We start from the raw sequence: 20,677 nt of genomic DNA on the forward strand, positions 1-20,677 counted from the left end.
CCAGTACATTAAGGGAATAAAGCACTCTAGTCTAAAGGGGGCTGCTTGCTCAGTGCATATCCAAGCTCAGCATGATGGTTAGGCCACCAGAGTCAACTGTCAGCCTCATGTCTTAACAGAAGTGAGGACAGGGAGCTTGGACAACACACCATGTTTGTGTTTAGCTTTGTTGAGTGGGGGACTTGAACAGCACTGTTGCCGTCTGGTTGAATGACCTCTGCTTTCTGCATGCCCAGCTTGATGTTCAGTGCCTACAAGTAGTGTCTTTGCTCCACACAGCAGTTCAGTGAGGTGGGGAACAGTACCCCTATTCTGAAGTTGAGGAAGGAAGCCTGGAGTTGGGTCTCCCCAAGTTCATGTAGTGAGTAAATGAAGTGCTGGAATCTGATCTCGAGTCAGCCTGGCCTGCACTTCCCCGTTACGTGAAGCTGTCTAGTAGGGCCAGGCCATAAAACTATCTGTTGCTGAAGGAGATGCTGAGCATAATTTTCACCCCCAGAACACACAGCAGCTAATAGTAGGAGAACTCCAGGAACAGGCTGAGTGCCAAGCAAACATGGCTGGGATCCAGGTCTTGGTAGAAGGGAGCCACACTGTGGACCAGCTCCACACAAACCTGGAGAGAGCCGGCTGCAGTGGGGGGCCCCCACGCTGCGCCACCCGCTGACCCCGCACCCTTCTCTCCCACTGAATGCCTCTTGAAACTGCCCACTTGCAGCCCACCTCCTCTTTGTGTCCAGCCGCTCAGCCCTCTGCCCCCACACATGCCCAGGCTTCCGCCTGCCCCTGAGACTGTTGGTATTCCCCAGGGCTCGCCACAAGTCTTAAGCTAGACACTCCCCTTGAGAGACCATCTACCCTCAAAATTTCACCTCCCACCCATGTACTAATGGCTCTTAGCCCTGCCTCTACCCATTGGCTTCACATACCATTGCCTATGCATGGCTCTTCCTGAATATCATGTGAGGTTTTGAATTCAGGTTTGTGACTTCCAACAAACAACATGATTGGTGCCTTCTTGAATTGTGCAGTGTGCAACTTGCCCATTGGCACAAGGTAGCCCTGTGTCAGGAACCTCACATTCTATGCAACCCTGCTTACATTCATTACCTTCCACCCTCCCTGACTTCTTCTTTATAGTCTTAATTTTTTTAAGTAGCAACACCATCCCCTCAACCATCTGAGCTGGAAACATGGAAGTCATTTTTGACTCCTCCAAGCTCTTCTATACCCAGAATTCTCTTTCAAATTGCTTTTTTGGCCTAACCTCTCCCAAACTTCTAACACAGAAGTCAGATACTTCCTCTCTCAGGAAGCCGTCTAGCACACCACTGCCCATCCCGAGCTCTGTCAATGCCCCTTCAAACATGTAATATGCTTTCTGTGTGTGAAGAGGTGTCCCTCCAACTGAGGGTTTCACAACAGCCAGACTATGGTGTGCCTCCAGTGCTGTGTACAGCGCCTGGCATGTAGCAGGGCCTCAGTGATCATCGGCTGACTGAATGAATGATGGTTTCCACACAGTCATGCAGACAGACTCCTTTTGCCCCATCTGGAGAGGCTTGGACACGGGCCTGTATGCTGAGCTTCAGGCCCCCACCACCTCCAGATATCGGGACACCCGCCCTTCTGGGTTCCTCAGCTGGGCTGCCTGCCCACCAAGGGAGCAGTGGCCTCCTCAGGCCCTCCCTGCCTGGTGTGCCCTCACCTCTGCCGAAGCCACTCAGGGCCTTTTCCTCTGTCCCCTCTCCTCATGCTGCCTCTGAGGCTTTAGCAGAGGATCCAGGCTATGCTGACTTTGAGCAGGACACCCTTTAGGGAACAGCTGCTTGAGAAGCTGCCACTGGGCCTAGTGGTTCCTGTTTCCATGCTTGGGGTCCAGCCGCTCTGGTCCGGGCCTGGCCACTGCCTCTTCCCCTCCTCCCTCCTCCCCTTTCTCCACCCACAAACCAGAATCCTTGGGGGCTTGGGGACAGGGGCTGAGAACCCAGAACCAAAGCCTGACTCTGGGCTCGCCAGCCCCGGGCCCGGCCCTCAGCTGCCACTGAGTTCCCGGTGGGGCCTCTGGGTGTCCTGCCCTGGTCAGGAAGGACAGTAGCTCCTTGTGTGTGTTTTTCTGGGTATATGTCAGTGTGTATGCATTTGCATGTGTATGTGTGTGATGTGTGACCATGCATATGTATGCACAACTCTGTGTATTATGTGTGTCTGTGTGCTTGTGTGTGATTGTGGGTCTGTGCACAGACACTTGCTTTCTATTTGCATGAGTGTGTGTGCATATCTGTGAGCATCTATGCACGTGTCTCTGGATCTGTATGTGTGCACATGAGTACACACATGTTCTCTCATCACTGGCAGAGTGAAGCTATGGGCAGATACCTTCGGCGGAGACTTGTATAGCACAGTGACCAAATACTCGGGCTCTCTTTTGCTGCAGAAGGTCAGTCCCCTGCTTCCAGGAGCTCCCAAGGGGGTCAGAGGGTAGTTAGCTGCGACTCCCTCCTGGTGGAGAAGAGTGCCTGATGCCCATGCTACCAGGAGTCTTGGAGATCATCTAATCCAACCTCCTCATTTTTCAGATGGGAAACTGAGGCCCAGGGAAGGGATTGATTTGCCCAAGTCACAGAGCATGTCACTGGGGAGTCAGTACCACAGGGTGGCCACAAGAATGGTGTCTGCTCAGATCCCTGGGGAAGCCAATGCCAGGCAGAATTAGCTGGGCAAGAGATTTGTGGGGCAGGGGTAGGAGTGGCTGTGGAGAACAAAGTGGAGAGGGGACAGGAGTGAACAGGCTGGGCTGCAGCCTGAACCCAAGACCCTGTGACCCAGGAAGGAGAGGAAGGGGAGGGCCAAGTGAAGCCCAGACGCCCCTGAGAGAGGCCAGCAGGAGGGCTGTGGGTGGGAGCAGGTGCAGCCTCGGGCCTCTGCGTGGGGAGACCTCTCCAGGCCTCCGGTGCTCAGGAGTCCCAGCCTCACAGGGCCTGGAAGGCTCCGGCAGGGGCCTGAGGCCTGATCCATGCCTGGGTGCCTGGGCAAGGGGCACAAAGGTTGATGTGCTGGCCCCGCATGCTCTTATTTATTGATGGCTTTATGAGTAGACTGACACTTAGCTTGTCCTCCCACTAGATGATAAACCTCACTTCCTTCTAATATCTGCACCTCCCAGACCAGTGTTAATAGCAACTTGCCATTCTTTATTATTATGTTAGTTTTATAGTCACGATTTAATTCTCACCACAACCTCATGAGGGGAGCACCCTCTTCACCAATTTTTAAATGTTGCTAAAAGCAAATCCTAGGCTTTTGCACCTGCACAGCCACCCTGAAGCCCCCTCATCACGGGAGGAGCCAGGGTGAGCCACCCCCTCCTGGGCCCCACAGGCTGCAGGGCTGGCAGCTCAGACCCACCTCCACTCACGCCACAGGAGCTCCTATACTGCGAAGCACCATTTCACATGTGCCTTCAACCACAGGTGAGGAGAGCAGAGCAATGATTATGAGCTGTTTGGGGTAAAGCCTTCTAGAAGTCTATGTATTCTAGAGCATTCTCTAAAGCCATGCACATGTCACATCTCACTGTTCAGGAAACTGAGTAACTGGCCTAAGGTCACATGGCAATAGGTTGTGAGCTGGGTCATTAGCCTTCATGAACACAAGGTGAGAGATTGTCTCCCTCAGGCCCAAAGAGTAACTTGAACCCAGATCTCTTCACTCTCCTGGGCCCCCTGGCAGTTTCTCAGGCTGTGTGGACACGTGCTGCTGCTGGCAGAGCCCATGCAGTGAGAACTGCAGTTCACACGGACATGAGCAGGGCACGCTGATGCCACAGGGCATGGGGAGAATGAAGGGATGTGTCACAGTCCCCCAGAGCAGCCCAGAGAAGCAGCATGACACACACAGGTCATGGAGTCTGGGAGACCTGCTCCCTCCCAGGTTCCCGGCTCACTGGCTGTGTGACCTTGGTCCCGGGCAATGGTCTCTCTGAGCCTCAGTGTACTCCCTCCTAAGGATATCGACAGAAAATGGGTCCACAGCACTCAAACAGAGATAAGCGGCACCTAGAACGTTATTGGGGAGGGGAGGGCTGTCCTCAGCTTTGGTCAAGCAAATGAGACCGTGGGCAGGATGGCACCTGCTGGGGAGATGCAGGCCGCGCGAGCCCGGACCGGGCAGCAGGTGCCATCTCTGCCTTCCCTGAAACAGGAGTACAAGGACGTGGAGCCCAGGCTGGGGATCGAGGAGGTGGATGGCTTGGCACTGGTGAGGAAGTTCTCAGAGGACATGGAGACGATGCTACGCAGGAAAGTGGAGGCAATCCAGGTGCTCCGGGTCCCGTGGTCTTTGTGGGTCCACCCCAGTCCCCGGGGAGGAAATCCTCGCGAAGGAGGAAATGATGGGAGGCAGAGCAGAGAGGAGAGGGCTAGGATTTGAGCTTGCCCAATAGAGTGTTAAGAGGGCCTCTGCATCAGGACCTCATATTCAGGGCTGTACCCCGCAGCGAGGAGTGAGGGTCAGGGGTCACTTGCTGAGTGAATCGATGGAGGGGCTGCGGTGAGGATGGCGGGCAGACCGGCAGGAGCGGGAGCAGCACAGCTGGCTGCAGAGGGTGCGGAGCAGAGCTCTCTCGCCCCGAGCCGCTCCCCAGCCCTCCGGCTCCTCTCCCACGCTCTGCCCTCCCACCGTGGGGACCCAGCCTCCCCGGCACCCAAAGGCTGTGAGGGCTGCACAGCAGAGGTCCTCACCATGACAGGCCTCGAGCTCAGGCAGTTCTGTTGCTGGGCACCCACCAGCCCAGCTGGGCCTGGCAGAAACAGAATGTCATGTACCTGGCCTGAAGTGTCTGCCCTGGACACCTGTGGCGACCTGGCTGGTTAGGGACAGTTCCTGCCTCCCCCAGCCAGAAGTCCGGCCCTGGGAGACCAGTGTCATCCCCGAAACGACTCCCTCTGGGGTCCAGGAGAACAGGGAAGCGGGGATGAGACCAGGATGGCGACTGTGCGGGGGAGGCTGAGGTCAGCACTGGGACAGGTGGGGAAGCTGGCAACTTGCAACCCAGCCCATGTGCCCTGTCTGCCCACCAAAACCCCCCCTCTGGGAGGATCCACTGTCAGAGCCTCTGGGTCCTTCCTGCCCACACGTTCTGATCTGCAGCCTCTTTTCTCCAGACTCAAGGGCAAGGGGTGTTAGCATCAGGAACCAGTGAGCAGGTACCTGTGGCTAGAAAGCCCTCCTGGGCCCCGGCAGAAGGACCCTGACCTCACAGGCAGCCAGCACCACCTGCCTCCTTCCGTCTGCAGTGCTGTTTAAACTCCTCTCTGGGTGGAGCACAGCCAGAGGGATTCAGGGTGCACCACTGCCCACATGCTGGTCCCTGCACACTAAAGCACAGGCAGTCAAGGTCGCCCTGCAGGTGCAGCCTCGGGGCTCCTGCGGCTCCTCCCTGTGTCATTCGCACTGCTTCAATGGGGGATCCCAACCAAATGAGCACCTGCCTGTGGACCTTCTCCAGCACCATCCCTCCTCCCTGCTGGGGGTTCTGCCGGGGGGCACAGCCAAGGGCCCTTCTTTGCGAGTACCCATGGGGAAAGTTCCTGCAAAGCAGCACTAAAATGATTTTTGCTCTGTGGAATCTCTGTATCACATCCTAGGAACCTGGGGCTGAGAGCAGGGTAGGTATGGACTAGTCTACCCAATTCACAGTTGCAGGAATAGAGACCCAGAGAGGCTTAGTGGCTCACCCCTGACAAAGCCAGAATAGGAGCTCAGGTCTTCTTTCTTTTCTCCAGATGTACTGAGGTGTAACTGATAATCAAAAATTGTATATATTTAAGGTGTGCAACCTGAGGACCCAATAGAAATGCACATTGGGAAATATTCACCGAACCAAGCCAATCAGCACGTCCATTGCCCCTCAACTTACCCTTTCATGTATGTAAGGATGGTGATAACACCCAAGGTCTACCTCTTTGCAAGTTTCAAGTACACAAGACAATATTGTCAACTGAGTCACATTGATGTATGTCAGTTCCCCACAATTTATTCATCCTGCATAGCTGAAATTTTGTGCCCCTTGGCCAACATCTTCCCATTTAGCCATCCCCCCAGCCCCTGGGAACCACCATCCCACTCTCTCTTTCTATGAGTTTGACAAGTACAGATTCCACATACAAATGAGATTATGCAATATTTGTCTTTTTCATCTTGCTTATTTCACTTAGCATAATGTCTTCCAGATTCATCCATGCTGTTGCAAATGGAAGGATTTCTGTGTTTTTAAAGGCTGAATATTATTCTATCATACACACACACCACACACACACACACACACACACACACACACACACATAGTGGTATAGCTCACATTTTCTTTATCCATTCGACTGTTGACTAGCAATTGTTTCCATATCTTGATTATTGTGAATAATACTTCAATGAACATGGGCGTGCAGATATCTTTTTGAGATCCTGACTTCATTTTTTTGGATATATACCCAGAAGTGGGATTGCTGTGTTAGTTCTATTTTTAATTTTTCAGAGAATCTCCATATTGTCTTCCATATGGTGGCACCAACTTACATTCCCACCAACAGTGCATGAGGGTTCCTTTTTCTCCACATCCTCACCAACACTTGAAATCTTTTTTTATTAGAGTTCCCATATGCTCCCTGACCCCCCAGGCCATTCTAACAGGTGTGAGGTGATATCTCATTGTAGTTTTGATTTGTATTTCCCTGGTGATTTCTGAAGTTGAGCACCTTTTCATACATCTGTTCATCATTTATGTCTTCTTTGGAGAAATGTCTATTCAGGTACTTTAAACATATTTTGAATCAGATTATTTTTTCCATTGAGTTATAGGGGTTCCTTGTATATTTTTGATATTAGCCTCTTGTCAGATATATGTTTCATGAGTATTTTCTCCCATTCTGTAAGTTGCCTTTTTACTCTATTGATTAATCACTTGGCTGTGCAGAAGCTTTTTGATTTGATGCAATCCTGTTTCTATTTTTGCTTTTGTTGCCTGTGCTTTTGGTGTCATACCCCCTCCCAAAAAGGACCAGTGTTAAGAAGCTTTTCCTATCTTTTCTTCTAGTAATTTTATGGTGTCAGGTCTTACATTTAAGTCTTTAATCCATTTTTTGTTTTTATATGTGGTGTGAGATAAAAAGGTCCAATTTAATTCTTGTGTATGTGGATATCCAGTTTTCCCAACACCATTTATTGAAGAGCCTTTTTTTCACCATTGTGTGTACTTGACACCCTCAAAGATTTGTTGATCATAGATGAATGGATTTATTTCTGGGCTTTCTATTCTGTTCCATTTATCTATACGTCTGTTTTTATGCCAGTACCAGCTGTTTCGTTGACTGTAGGTTTATAATATATTTTGAAATCAGCAAATGTGATGCCTCCAGCTTTGTTCTTTTTGCCCAAGATTGCTTTGGCTATTCAAGGTCTTTTGTGGTTCCATATGAATGTTAGGATTATTTTTTCTATTTCTGTAAAGAATGACAATGTCCAGGGAATTGTGAAGTAGAAATTACATTGGGAAGTACAAAGATCACTTTGGGTAGTCAGGACATTTCATCAGAATTAATTATTCCCATCTACGAACATGGGATGCCTTTCCACTGTCTGCATCTTCTTTAATTTCCTTACTTCCCATGATGCTCTGTGATGCTCACCTTCTTTTTTTTTTAAAATTGTGGTAAATACACATAATATAAAAGTTAGCATTCTAATCATTTCAACAGCTTTAAAGTATATAATTCAGTGGCATTAGGTTATTTTGCAGTGTTGTGCAACTATCATCACTATCTAGTTTCAGAACTTAATATCACCCCCAAACCCTGTGCCCACTAAGGAATCACTGCCATTCACCCTACCCCTGGCTCCTGGCATCCGTAATTTGCTTTCTGTCTATGGATTTTCCTGTTCTGGATGTTCAAATAAATGGAATCATACAAGCTGTGACCTTTTGTTTCTGGAGTTTCTCACTTAGCATAATGTCTTCAAGGTTCCTCCATGTTTTAACATGTATCAGAACTTTGTTCTTTTTACAGCTGAGTAATATTCCATTTTATGGATATTGCACATGTTGTTTATCCATTCGTTGTCTGACAGACATTTGAGTTGTTTCCACCTTTCAGGGAGTGAATACATACATATTTAGTAGACTACTTATTATACACATTTTTAGTAGACTACTTATTATAGCACTTTTAGGTTCACAGAAAAATTGCAAAGAAAGTACAGAGAGTTCCCATATGCTCCCTGACCCCACAAACACACAGCCTCACGAGCTATTAACACCCCCTACCAACTGTGAAACATTTGTTACAATCAATGAGCATACATGACACTTCATTATCACCCAAAGTCCATAGTTTATTTTAGGAGTCAGTCTTGGTGTTGTACATTCTGTGGGTTTTGAAAAATGTATAAATGCCACGTATCCACCATTATAGTGTCATACAGAATAGTCTCACTGACCTAAAAAATCCTTTGTTTCCTGCCTCTCCCTCCTTCCCCACAAACCCCTGGCCACCACTGATCTTTGTACTGTCTCCACAGTTTTGCCTTTCCCATAACGTCTTGCAGTTGGAATCATAGTTAATAGACTTTTCAGGTTGATAGCTTTCACTTAGTAGTATGCATTTTCCTTTGGGTTATTATGAACAGTGCTGCTATGGAGCCCCTATATATTCTTAGGAGCAGAACTCACTAGGACCCACTGGCCTCCTTCTGCCCATTTATTCTCCCCTTGTGCTCCTGTTCCTTAGAATCTGGTAGAGGCTGCTGAGGAAGCTGATCTGAACCATGAATTCAATGAATCTCTGGTGGTGAGTCCTTCTGCTTCCAGAGCTGCTGCTGGGAGGGTATAAGGGCTAATCCTCAAACCCCCACCGAGGGCCAGGGTCCCCTGAGTGCCAGAGTGGAGGGATGGGGAGAGATGGGAGGCCAGTGCTTTTTTTAATGTGCACAGGATTTGTATGAACCTACAATAATTTGATTCTGAAATGCTATTGATTCTTTTAAGAGGGATTTATGGGCCAGGTAGGAAAGATAATTACCAAGACCTGGGGCGTGGGGGGCATTGGTATCAGGCTAGTCATCCCATAGACATTATTATGCAGCTGCAATGTTCTAGCCTCAGCACAGATAAAGTTGAGAGGCTGGGAGACTGAGTAACTCCAGTATAAGGCAATGTAACAAGCCCTTGCAAGCAGATAAACAATGTTCCAAGAATGTGGAGGGAAGGGGAGAAGAACTCAGAAGCCCCTGCGGACAGACGGCATTAGGGCTGGGCCTTGGGCCTCGGAAGATGTGAGCAGGCAAAGGCACAAGAAAGGGTTTCTAGGCTGAGGGAAAGGAAGACACTGAAATAAGAAAGCAAGATTGAGGAAATTGTCAGGGGTCAGTCCTTTATGTCCAGGGAATTGTGAAGTAGAAAGTGACTGTGAAAAGGTAGGAATCTGGCACTTATTCAGCCATGGATGGTACATATTGTAGGGCTTGAGAAGGGGAGGTGCACAACCCTATTTGTGCTTTAGGAAGCTCATGCTGTCAGCAGCACTGGTGACATGGGGCAGGGCAAAGGGGGGCCTGAGGGGAATGCTCAAGATCCGAACCAGCTGGCATGGAGGGAGGGGGAAGAGGGTCTGGGGATGGCTCCAGTGTGGCAACCCGAGTGGGCCCTCCAATGCTGCATGCAAGAGCCAGAGAGCCAACTCCTGGCTCCTCAGAGGCACACAGGACTCACAGGCCCTGCCTCAGACCCAGGCTGTGGGCAGTTTCCTAAAGAGAGAGGCCTCCTCTCTCAGGAACGCACCATTCTGGGTTCTTAGGAGCCTTTCCGCCCTGGAAGGATTGGTGGTGCCAGTGGGGCTGCCTCTGTCTCTGTATCTCTCCTTGAATCTATGTCTGCCTGTGTCTGTCTTCACCTCTAGCAGTGTCCACACACTCTAAACAAAGCGGAGAGCTGAAGCAATAATCTGGACAGTTTACATAAAACAAGTAGTCAGCCATCCACTCCGGTGCTCCAGATACACTCACCCCTCACTGCCTGCCTTCTCCACAAACGTTGCTTACACGGACGATGTCAGTCTGGCTGGCCCTGTCTCTGAGGCCTGAGCCCTCTGATGGCCGCCTTTTCTCTTTCTCTCTCACTCTGTGGGGCCCCTGCGCCTGCTCCCTTTCCCCCCACCCACTCCAGTTTGACTATTACAACTCGATCCTGATCAATGAGAAGGACAAGAATGGCAACTACGTGGAGATGGGGGCCGCGTTCGTCCTGGAGGCCAACGCGCATTTCAGCAACCTGAGGGTGAACACCACCAGGAGCACCGTGCAGCTGCCCACCAACGTGTACAACAAAGGTACAGTGGGGGCCCACCCAGCGCCCGGCACACTCTCACCGCTTGATCACTGTCAGGGTGCAGCAGTCTACCTCCATGTTCTCAAGAAGCTCTGCAGGGTGTAAACTGATCCTCCAATTTCCTTTACTGAAAGAGGGAAGAAAAATCATTCTACCCAAGCTTGGGCTGGGAGAAAACAGTGTTCCCAAGTCAGAGGGTGTGTGTGTGGTTCTCCAAGGGAGCTGGAGAGGCGAGTTGTGACCTATGTAAGCCGCGTGTCTGTCTGCGTGTGTGTTTATGTCAGTGTGTGTATGTGTGTGTGTGTGTGTGTGTGTTTGGGGGTGTGTGCACGTGCACTCAGCAGGTGAGGGATTGGTCCCTGTCACTTCTGACTGATTTCCCTGCCATTCCTTCTATAATCCAACCCTTTAGGCCCAGATATTTTAAACGGGGTCTACATGTCTGAAGCCTTGAACCCTGTTTTTGTGGAAAACTTCCAGAGAGATCCAACATTGACCTGGCAATATTTTGGCAGCTCAGCTGGATTCTTCAGGATCTTTCCAGGTAAGGACACAGGGAGGGATCTCTGTGATGCTTTCAGTTTCTTCTCTGGGAATAAGGCAGTGGAGGCACTGAAGAAGGACCCTGGCACTTAGACCCTCAAGGAATAAGCTTGGCCCTCCTACCAAAATCACCTCCATCCCACACTTTGACACTCTGCACAGTAGATAAGCACATTTTCAATAAAGAGCTATTAAATGAATGAATGAATGAAAGAAACCATCAAACACCATGAGAGCCAGTCAATAAATGCCCACGTTGAACTCTTGTCCTAAGAAAAGCACCAGGGAAGATGCAATGGAGGATAAAATAATTCTTGATCTTGAAGTCACATCCTTATTGGAGAAATGGGGCATACTCACTTGAAATGTTCAACAGCATTGTAGGAAATGTCACAGGTTACTAAGTGATTAGTGGCCACCCTAACTGTGAGGAAAGTTCCCTTGTCCAGCAAGAAAATAGAAAACAAAAATGTCTACCACAAAACTTAAAGAGTTCTAACTTTTCTTACTTCCCATTAAGGCAGTGCACCTCCACATTTCACTCCAATCCATTTTCACATTTTAGCACAGGGTCTGGAAAGTCTTAAAGTTGCCTTGTTTTTCTGTGACAGCAAATCAGAAAGGTCCTGAGGATCCCACTGTGTCCCCAGGCTGCAAAGCCAGTCCCTCTCTAGGAGTGCAGAGGGATTTTAGAGCTCATGTGCTCCGATTGTCAGCATGTGCCTTGTTTCTCGGCCTGAACCCAAACCTAGTGCCAGTTCGTTTCCTGTTCTCTGGGGCCTTGATAAACAAGTTCACCCCCTAACATGAAGTGGCCCTTCAATTCTTGAAGACAACTCACTGTCCCTCAAGTGTTTTCCAGGGTGGGACTCCTGTGAATATCCCTGTCACATCAGGGCTTCCAGAGATGTCACCTGCATGCAAAGGTCACAGTCTGGATGGGAGCCCATCAGTCCTAAAGAGGGGCTGTTTCTCACACCCACACCCACACTTGCAGATGCATTTCAGCCCTTGGGCAGAGGTATGGGGTCGCCATGATCCTTCATCATGGCGCACTATCCCTGTGGAATTATTTATTTATTTGCTTGTTTGTTTATTTATTTATTTATTTATTTATTTTCTACTTTTTAAAAAATTTTGTTATCGTTAAACTACAATTACATGAAGAACAATATGTTTACTAGGGTCTCCCCTACCCCAAGTACCCCCACAAACCTCATTACAGTCACTGTCCATCAGCGTAATAAGATGTAGAATCACTACTTGTCTTCTCTGTGTTGCACAGCCCTCCCCTTTCCCCCACCCCCAACATTATACATGCTAATCATAATTACCCCCTTTCTTCTTCCCCGCCCTTATCCCTCCCTACCCTCGCATTCTCCCCAGTCTCTTTCCCTTTGGTAACTGTTAGTCCATTCTTGGGTTCTGTGAATCTGCTGCTGTTTTGTTCCTTCAGTTTTTCCTTTGTTCTTACACTCCACAGATGAGTGAAATCATTTGGTATTTGTCTTTCTCTGCTTGGCTTATTTCACTGAGCATAATACCCTCTAGCTCCATCCATGTTGTTGCAAATGGTAGGATTTGTTTTCTTCTTATGACTGAATAATATTCCATTGTGTATATGTACCACCTCTTCTTATCCATTCATCTACCGATGGACATTTTGGTTGCTTCCAATTCTTGGCTATTGTAAATAGTGCTGCGATAAACATAGGGGTGCATCTGTCTTTCTCAAACTTGATTGCTGTGTTCTTAGGGTAAATTCCTAGGAGTGGAATTCCTGGGTCAAATGGTAAGTCTGTTTTGAGCATTTTGAGGAACCTCCATACTGCTTTCCACAATGGCTGAACTAATTTACATTCCCACCAGCAGTGTAGGAGGGTTCCCCTTTCTCTACAGCCTCGCCAACATTTGTTGTTGTTTGTCTTTTGGATGGTGGCCATCCTTACTGGTGTGAGGTGATACCTCATTGTAGTTTTAATTTGCATTTCTCTGATAATTAGCAATGTGGAGAATCTTTTCATGTGTCTGTTGGCCATCTGTATTTCTTTTTTGGAGAACTGTCTGTTCAGTTCCTCTGCCCATCTTTTAATTGGATTATTGGTTTTTTGTTTGTTGAGGCATGTGAGGTCTTTATATATTTTGGATGTCAACTCTTTATCGGATCTGTCATTTACAAATATATTCTCCCATACTGTAGGGTTCCTTTTTGTTCTATTGATGGTGTCTTTTGCTGTACAGAAGCTTTTCAGCTTAATATAGTCCCACTTGTTCATTTTTGCTATTGTTTTCCTTGCCCGGGGAGATACGTTCAAGAAGAGGTCACTCATGTTTATGTCTAAGAGGTTTTTGCCTATGTTTTCTTCCAAGAGTTTAATGGTTTCATGACTTACATTCAGGTCTTTGATCCATTTCGAATTTACTTTTGTATATGGGGTTAGACAATGGTCCAGTTTCATTCTCCTACATGTAGCTGTCCAGTTTTGCCAGGACCATCTGTTGAAGAGACTGTCATTTCGCTATTGTATGTCCATGGCTCCTTTATCAAATATTAATTGACCATATATGTTTGGGTTAATGTCTGGAGTCTCTAGTCTGTTCCACTGGTCTGTGGCTCTGTTCTTGTGCCAGTACCAAATTGTCTTGATTACTATGGCTTTATAGTAGAGCTTGAAGTTGGGGAGTGAGATCCCCCCTACTTTATTCTTCTTTCTCAGGATTGCTTTGGCTATTTGGGGTCTTTGGTGTTTCCATATGAATTTTTGAATTATTTGTTCCAGTTCATTGAAGAATGTTGCTGGTAATTTGATAGGGATTGCATCAAATCTGTATATTGCTTTGGGCAGGATGGCCATTTTTATGATATTAATTCTTCCTAGCCACGAGCATGGGATGAGTTTCCATTTGTTAGTGTCCCCTTTAATTTCTCTTAAGAGTGACTTGTAGTTTTCAGGGTATAGGTCTTTCACTTCTTTGGTTAGATTTATTCCTAGGTATTTTATTCTTTTTGATGCAATTGTGAATGGAATTGTTTTCCTGATTTCTCTTTCTATTGGTTCACTGTTAGTGTATAGGAAAGCTACAGATTTCTATATGTTAATTTTGTATCCTGCAACTTTGCTGTATTCCGATATCAGTTCTAGTAGTTTTGGGGTGGAGTCTTTCGGGTTTTTTATGTACAATATCATGTCATCTGCAAATAGTGACAGTTTAACTTCTTCTTTACCAATCTGGATTCCTTGTATTTCTCTGTTTTGTCTGATTGCCGTGGCTAGGACCTCCAGTACTATGTTAAATAGCAGTGGGGAGAGTGGGCATCCCTGTCTAGTTCCCGATCTCAGAGGAAAAGCTTTCAACTTCTCGCTGTTCAGTATAATGTTGGCTGTGGGTTTATCATATATGGCCTTTATTATGTTGAGGTGCTTGCCCTCTATTCCCATTTGCTGACAGTTTTTATCATGAATGGATGTTGAATTTTGTCGAATGCTTTTTCAGCATCTATGGAGATGATCATGTGGTTTTTGTCTTTCTTTTTGTTGATGTGGTGGATGATGTTGATGGATTTTCGAATGTTGTACCATCCTTGCATCCCTGGGATGAATCCCACTTGGTCATGGTGTATGATCCTTTTGATATACTTTTGAATTCGGTTTGCTAATATTTTATTAAGTATTTTTGCATCTACATTCATCAGGGATATTGGTCTGTAGTTTTCTTTTTTGGTGGGGTCTTTGCCTGGTTTTGGTATTAGGGTGATGTTGGCTTCATAGAATGAGTTTGGGAGTATTCCCTCCTCTTCTATTTTTTGGAAAACTTTAAGGAGAATGGGTATTATATCTTTTCTGTATGTCTGATAAAATTCCGAGGTAAATCCATCAGGCCCAGGGGTATTTTTCTTGGGTAGTTTTTTGATTACTGCTTCAATTTCTTTGCTGGTAATTGGTTTGTTTAGATTTTGTGTTTCTTTCTTGGTCAGTTTTGGAAGATTGTATTTTTTTAGGAAGTTGTCCATTTCTTCTAGTTTTTCCAGCTTCTTAGCACATAGATTTTCATAGTAGTCTCTAATAATTCTTTGTATTTCTGTTGGGTCTGTCATGATGTTTCCTTTCTCATTTCTGATTCTGTTGATGTGTGTTGATTCTCTTTTTCTCTTAATAAGTTTGGCTAGAGGCTTATCTATTTTGTTTATTTTCTCAAAGAACCAGCTCTTGGTTTCATTGATTTTTTCTATTGTTTTATTCTTCTCAATTTTGTTTATTTCTTCTCTGGTCTTTATTATGTCCCTCCTTCTGCTGACTTTAGGCCTCATTTGTTCTTCTTCTACCAATTTCGATAATTGTGACGTTAGACTATTCATTTGGGTTTGTTCTTCCTTCTTTAAATATGCCTGGATTGCTATATACTTTCCTCTTAAGACTGCTTTCGCTGCATCCCACAGAAGTTGGGGCTTAGTGTTGTTGTTGTCATTTATTTCCATATATTGCTGGATCTCCATTTTAATTTGGTCGTTGATCCATTGACTATTTAGAAGCGTGTTGTTAAGCCTCCATGTGTTTGTGAGCCTTTTTGTTGTCTTGGTACAATTTATTTCTAGTTTTATACCTTTGTGGTCTGAAAAGTTGATTGGTAGGATTTCAATCTTTTTGAATTTACTGAGGCTCTTTTTGTGGCCTAGTATGTGGTCTATTCTGGAGAATGTTCCATGTGCACTTGAGAAGAATGTGTATCCTGTTGCTTTTGGGTGTAGAGTTCTATAGATGTCTATTAGGTCCATCTGTTCTAATGTGTTGTTCGGTGCCTCTGTGTCCTTACTTATTTTCTGTCTGGTAGATCTGTCCTTTATAGTGAATGGTGTGTTGAAGTCTCCTAAAATGAATGCATTGCATTCTATTTCCTCCTTTAGTTCTGTTAGTATTTGTTTCACATATGCTGGTGCTCCTGTGTTGGGTGCATATATATTTATAATGGTTATATCTTCTTGTTGGACTGAGCCCTGTATCATTATGTAATGTCCTTCTTTATCTCTTGTTACTTTTCTTGTTTTGAAGTCTATTTTGTCTGATACTAGTACTACAACACCTGCTTTTTTCTCCCTATTGTTTGCATGAAATATCTTTTTCCATCCCTTGACTTTTAGTCTGTGGGTTGAGGTGAGTCTCTTGTAAGCAGCATATAGATGGGTCTTGTTTTTTTATCCATTCAGTGACTCTATGTCTTTTGATTGGTGCATTCAGTCCATTTACATTTAGGGTAATTATCGATAGGTATGTATTTATTGCCATTTCACGCTTTAGATTCGTGGTTACCAAAGGTTCCAGGTAACCTTCCTTACTATCTAAGAGCCTAACTTAACTCACTTAGTATGCTGTTACAAACACAATCTAAAGGTTCTTTTCTATTTCTCCTCCTTTTACTTCCTCCTTCATTCTTTGTATATTAGGTATCAAATTCTGTACTTTTTGTCTATCCCTTGATTGACTTTAGGGATAGTCAATTTAATTTTGCATTTGCCTCGCAATCAGCTTCTCCACCCTCCCTACCATAATTTTCCTACCTCTGGTGATAGCTATCCACCCCTAGGAACACTTCCACCTATAGCAGTCCCTCCAAAATAGACTGCAGAGATGGTTTGTGGGAGGTAAACTCTCTCAGCTTTTGCTTATCTGGAAATTGTTTAATCCCTCCTTCAAATTTAAATGATAATCTCGCCAGATAAAGTAATCTTGGTTCCAGGCCCTTCTGCTTCATGGCATTAAATACATCATGCCACTCCCTTCTGGCCTGAAAGGTTTCTGCTGAGAAGTCTGTTGTTAGCCTGATGGGCTTTCCTTTGTATGTGATCTTATTTCTGCCTCTGGCTGCTTTTAGCAGTCTGTCCTTATCCTTGATCTTTCCCATTTTAATTACAATGTGTCTTGGTGTTGTCTTCCTTGGGTCCCTTGTGTAGGGGGTTCTGTGGATCTCCATGGCCTGAGAGACTATCTCCTTCCCCAGATTGGGGAAGTTTTCAGCAACTACATCCTCAAAGACACTTTCTATCGCTTTCTCTCTCTCTTCTTCTTCTGGTATCCCTATAATGCGAATATTGTTCTGCTTGGATTGGTCACACAGTTCTCTCAATATTCTTTCATTTGTAGAGATCCTTTTTTCTCTCTGTGCCTCAGCTTCTTTGTATTCTTCTTCTCTCATTTCTATTTCATTTATTGTCTCCTCCACCATATCCAACCTGCTTTTAATACCCTCCATTGTGCTCTTCAACGATTGGATCTCCGACCTGAATTCATTCCTGAGTTCTTGGATGTCTTTCTGTACCTCCATTAGAATGTTGATGATTTTTATTTTGAACTCCCTTTCAGGAAGAGTCACAAGGTCCATATTATTTAAATCTTTCTCGGGAGTTGTATTAATAATTTTACACTGGACACGGTTCCTTTGGCGTTTCATGTTTGTATATGCACCCTCTAGTGTCCAGAAACTCTATTCTGGAGCTGCTCCACCCCTTAGGTGAGGTGAGGTCTGCTCTTTTCTCCAGGTGTGTGCAGTCTGACACTGTCCTCTTTCCTGTTGCTCTCTCAGGATTAGTTGCGCCAATTAAATTTTCTAATTGTATCCAGTTTTAGGAGGAAGCCTCTGTCTCTCCTCACATGCCACCATCTTTAATTCCATCCTGTTTATTTATTTTTAATTGTATTTATGCCATAATGAATGCCTGTATATACATCACCAACACAAAAACTAGAATATTACCAAACTTTGATCTGCCTATGTGCTCTTCCTCTATGCTGCCCTCTGACCCTCTACTTCCCCACAAAGCCTCCCACCACTGACAAGGTAACCACTCTCTTGGATTTGGAGCTTATCACTCTATTTGGACTATCTGGATGTTTAGTTATTTAGTTTTATCTCATACTTATTTACGCACACACACACATCTGCTTAAACAATATGTTGTTTTGTTTTGCTTGTTTGGGGAATTTCTAAAACTAGTTTCTTATATATTTATATTTCTTATATTTTAGAACTTGCTTTTTCATTCAATATTATACTAAGATTCATCTGAGTTGTCCATATAGCTACACTTCGTTATTTTTACTCCTGTATTATGTTCTTTGGGGTCAATATATCAGTTTATCCATCCTTCCGATCCTGTCTGGGTTGTTTTCAGTTTTTTTTGTTTGTCTTCTTTGCATTTTACTTTATTGAACAATGTTGCTATGATTATTCTTATACATGTCTCCAGAAACATATAACAAAGAGTTTTTCTTGGGCACATACCTAGGAGTAAAATTTCTAGGTCCTAAGGTATGTGACTGTTCGACTATGACAAGAAAATGCCAGAATGTTTTCCAAAATGCTTATACCAGTTATATTCTCACCAGCAACAACTAAGAGATCCTATTGATCCAATTTTCTCAAACTCTAGGTTTTGTTAAACTTTAAAATTATTTTACAATAATTTTTTAGAATGAAATGGTATTTCCCTGATCATTGGTGAAGCTGAACATCTCTTTACATGTAACTTTCTGTATGTATTTCTTTTGTGAAATGTCTGTTATGACTTTTGCCTAATCATCTATGAATTTCTAATGTTAACCCACCTTTGAGTTCCTATGAAAACCTAACTTGATTATAGTAAATTAGTCTTCTGCCTTGTGGAGCTAATTTACTAATATTTTGTTTTTAGGATTTTTGCATCTATAGTTATAAATGAAATGGTCTTGTAATTTCTTTTATTGTGCAGTCCTTGTCTGGTTTTCAATAATACTAGCTTCATAGAATAAATTAGAAAGTATTTGTTCATTTTCTGGTTTCTGGAAGTACTTAAGTAAGATTAGAATGATCTCCTTGAAAGGTCGGTAGAATTCATCTATAAAACCAAATAGACATGATGTTTTCTTTATGGACAGATTTTAAATTACTACTCCAATTTATTTAATTTTTCAAGAGTAATATGACTTTCTATTCTTCTTAATTTGGGAAAATAATTTTTCTAAGAATACACCCATTTCATCTGATTTTTCAAATCTGTTTCCATGAAGCTATTATTCTCCTATTATCCTTTTAATCTCTGCTGAGCCTGTAATTATGTCTCCTTGTTGCCGATAGCATTATTCGCTCTTTTCTCTGTCAGTCTGCTACTGGCTTCTCTATTTTGTCAGTCTTTCCATCTCACCTTGTCCTTGTTGATTGCTCTCCATGCCTTTGTTTCCTATTTCACCTATTTCAGCCTTATCTTCTCTTTTCCCTCTCTTTGGATTTATGCTTTCTCTTTCTTATTAAATTGGACATTTACCTTTAATTTTTAGCCTCTCTTTGTCTCAAAAACAAGCATTTACAGCTATATCTTACCCCTAGAAATGCCACTTTTGTGACATCTCACAAAGTTTGGCTGGTAGTGTTTTTTTATTTTTTAATTATGGTAAAATACATATAAAACTTACCATCTTAACCATTTTTAAATTGAAGTATAGTTGACATACCGTATTGTATTGGTTTCAGGTGTACAACATAGTGATTCAACATTTATATACATGATAATTCTAGGTACCAGCTATCACCATACCAAGTATACCAAGTTGTTACAATATTTTGACTATATTCCTTATGCTATACATTACATCCTGGTTACTAATTTATTTTACAATTGGAAGTGTGTACTTTTTTTGTGTGTGTGAGGGCATCTCTCATATTTATTGATCAAATTGTTGTTAACAACAATAAAATTCTATATAGGGGAGTCAATGCCCAATGCACAATCATTAATTCACCCCAAGCCTAATTTTCGTCAAGTCTCCAATCTTCTGAAGCATAACGAACAAGTTCTTACATGGAGAACAAATTCTTACATAGTGAATAAGTTACATGGTGAACAGTACAAGGGCAGTCATCACAGAAACTTTCGGTTTTGCTCATGCATTATGAACTATAAACAGTCAGTTCAAATATGAATATTCATTTGATTTTTATACTTGATTTATATGTGGATACCACATTTCTCTCATTATTATTATTTTTAATAAAATGCTGAAGTGGTAGGTAGATACAAGATAAAGGTAGAAAACATAGTTTAGTGTTTAAGAGAGCAAATGTAGATGATCAAGTGTGTGCCTGTAGACTATGTGTTAATCCAAGCTAGACAAGGGCAATAAAACATCCACGTATGCAGAAGATTTCTCTCAGAACAGGGGGGGTGAGGTTCTAAGCCTCACCTCTGTTGATCCCAAATTTCTCACCTGATGACCCCCCTGCGACTGTGCCTGTCTTAGGTTGCTCCTCCCTTGAGGAATCTTACCCGTCTCTGGCTAACCAGTCATCTTCCGGGGCCATACAGGGAAATGTAAAGTTGGTAAGTGAGAGAGAAGCCTTATTGTTTTAAATGGTTAGCTTTTTATTTCTTTGCATATTTATGCCCTGTAGCTTCTATGCCCAGCATTTGTCTTGAGGTATCTTTACCACTTGGAAGAATTATGATACTCAGTAAATTCTATATGAGGCATGAATTCTATTTAAGGGTTGTAATTAGGAAGGAAGAAGAAAAGCTATAGAAGTAGCAGGCGGAAGAAAACATGGGAAGATTGATTATTTCTTTGACATATCTTCTTGTAGAGTAACTTCAGCATGTATAGGTTTTAAGCTACTACTTAAATTGCGCACACACATTAACATAATAGGAGTATAGTTACATAACCAAAGCATACCTGTAATTACCAGCCATCTCCAGTGAAACCAAGAAAACCAGTTAGGCACCTTAGGCAT

The 20,677-nt window shown here is 44.2% G+C and overlaps 1 protein-coding gene across 1 annotated transcript in view; it reads left to right on the forward strand.

The window, feature by feature from the left end:
- Positions 1 to 1,003: 1,003 nt before the first annotated feature.
- The window catches only part of LOC118923168 (voltage-dependent calcium channel subunit alpha-2/delta-4), an 86,479-nt gene continuing 66,805 nt past the window's right edge, over positions 1,004 to 20,677 (forward strand). Inside the window, exons 1-6 of the mRNA XM_057491271.1 lie at positions 1,004 to 1,056; positions 2,359 to 2,440; positions 4,204 to 4,320; positions 8,784 to 8,843; positions 10,217 to 10,379; positions 10,791 to 10,922. Coding sequence (XP_057347254.1) covers positions 1,004 to 1,056; positions 2,359 to 2,440; positions 4,204 to 4,320; positions 8,784 to 8,843; positions 10,217 to 10,379; positions 10,791 to 10,922 — 607 coding nt within the window. The remainder of the gene's footprint in view (positions 1,057 to 2,358; positions 2,441 to 4,203; positions 4,321 to 8,783; positions 8,844 to 10,216; positions 10,380 to 10,790; positions 10,923 to 20,677) is intronic.

The sequence above is a fragment of the Manis pentadactyla genome, chromosome 14 (genome assembly GCF_030020395.1).
Source record: "Manis pentadactyla isolate mManPen7 chromosome 14, mManPen7.hap1, whole genome shotgun sequence".
Taxonomy (NCBI): Eukaryota; Metazoa; Chordata; class Mammalia; order Pholidota; family Manidae; genus Manis; species Manis pentadactyla.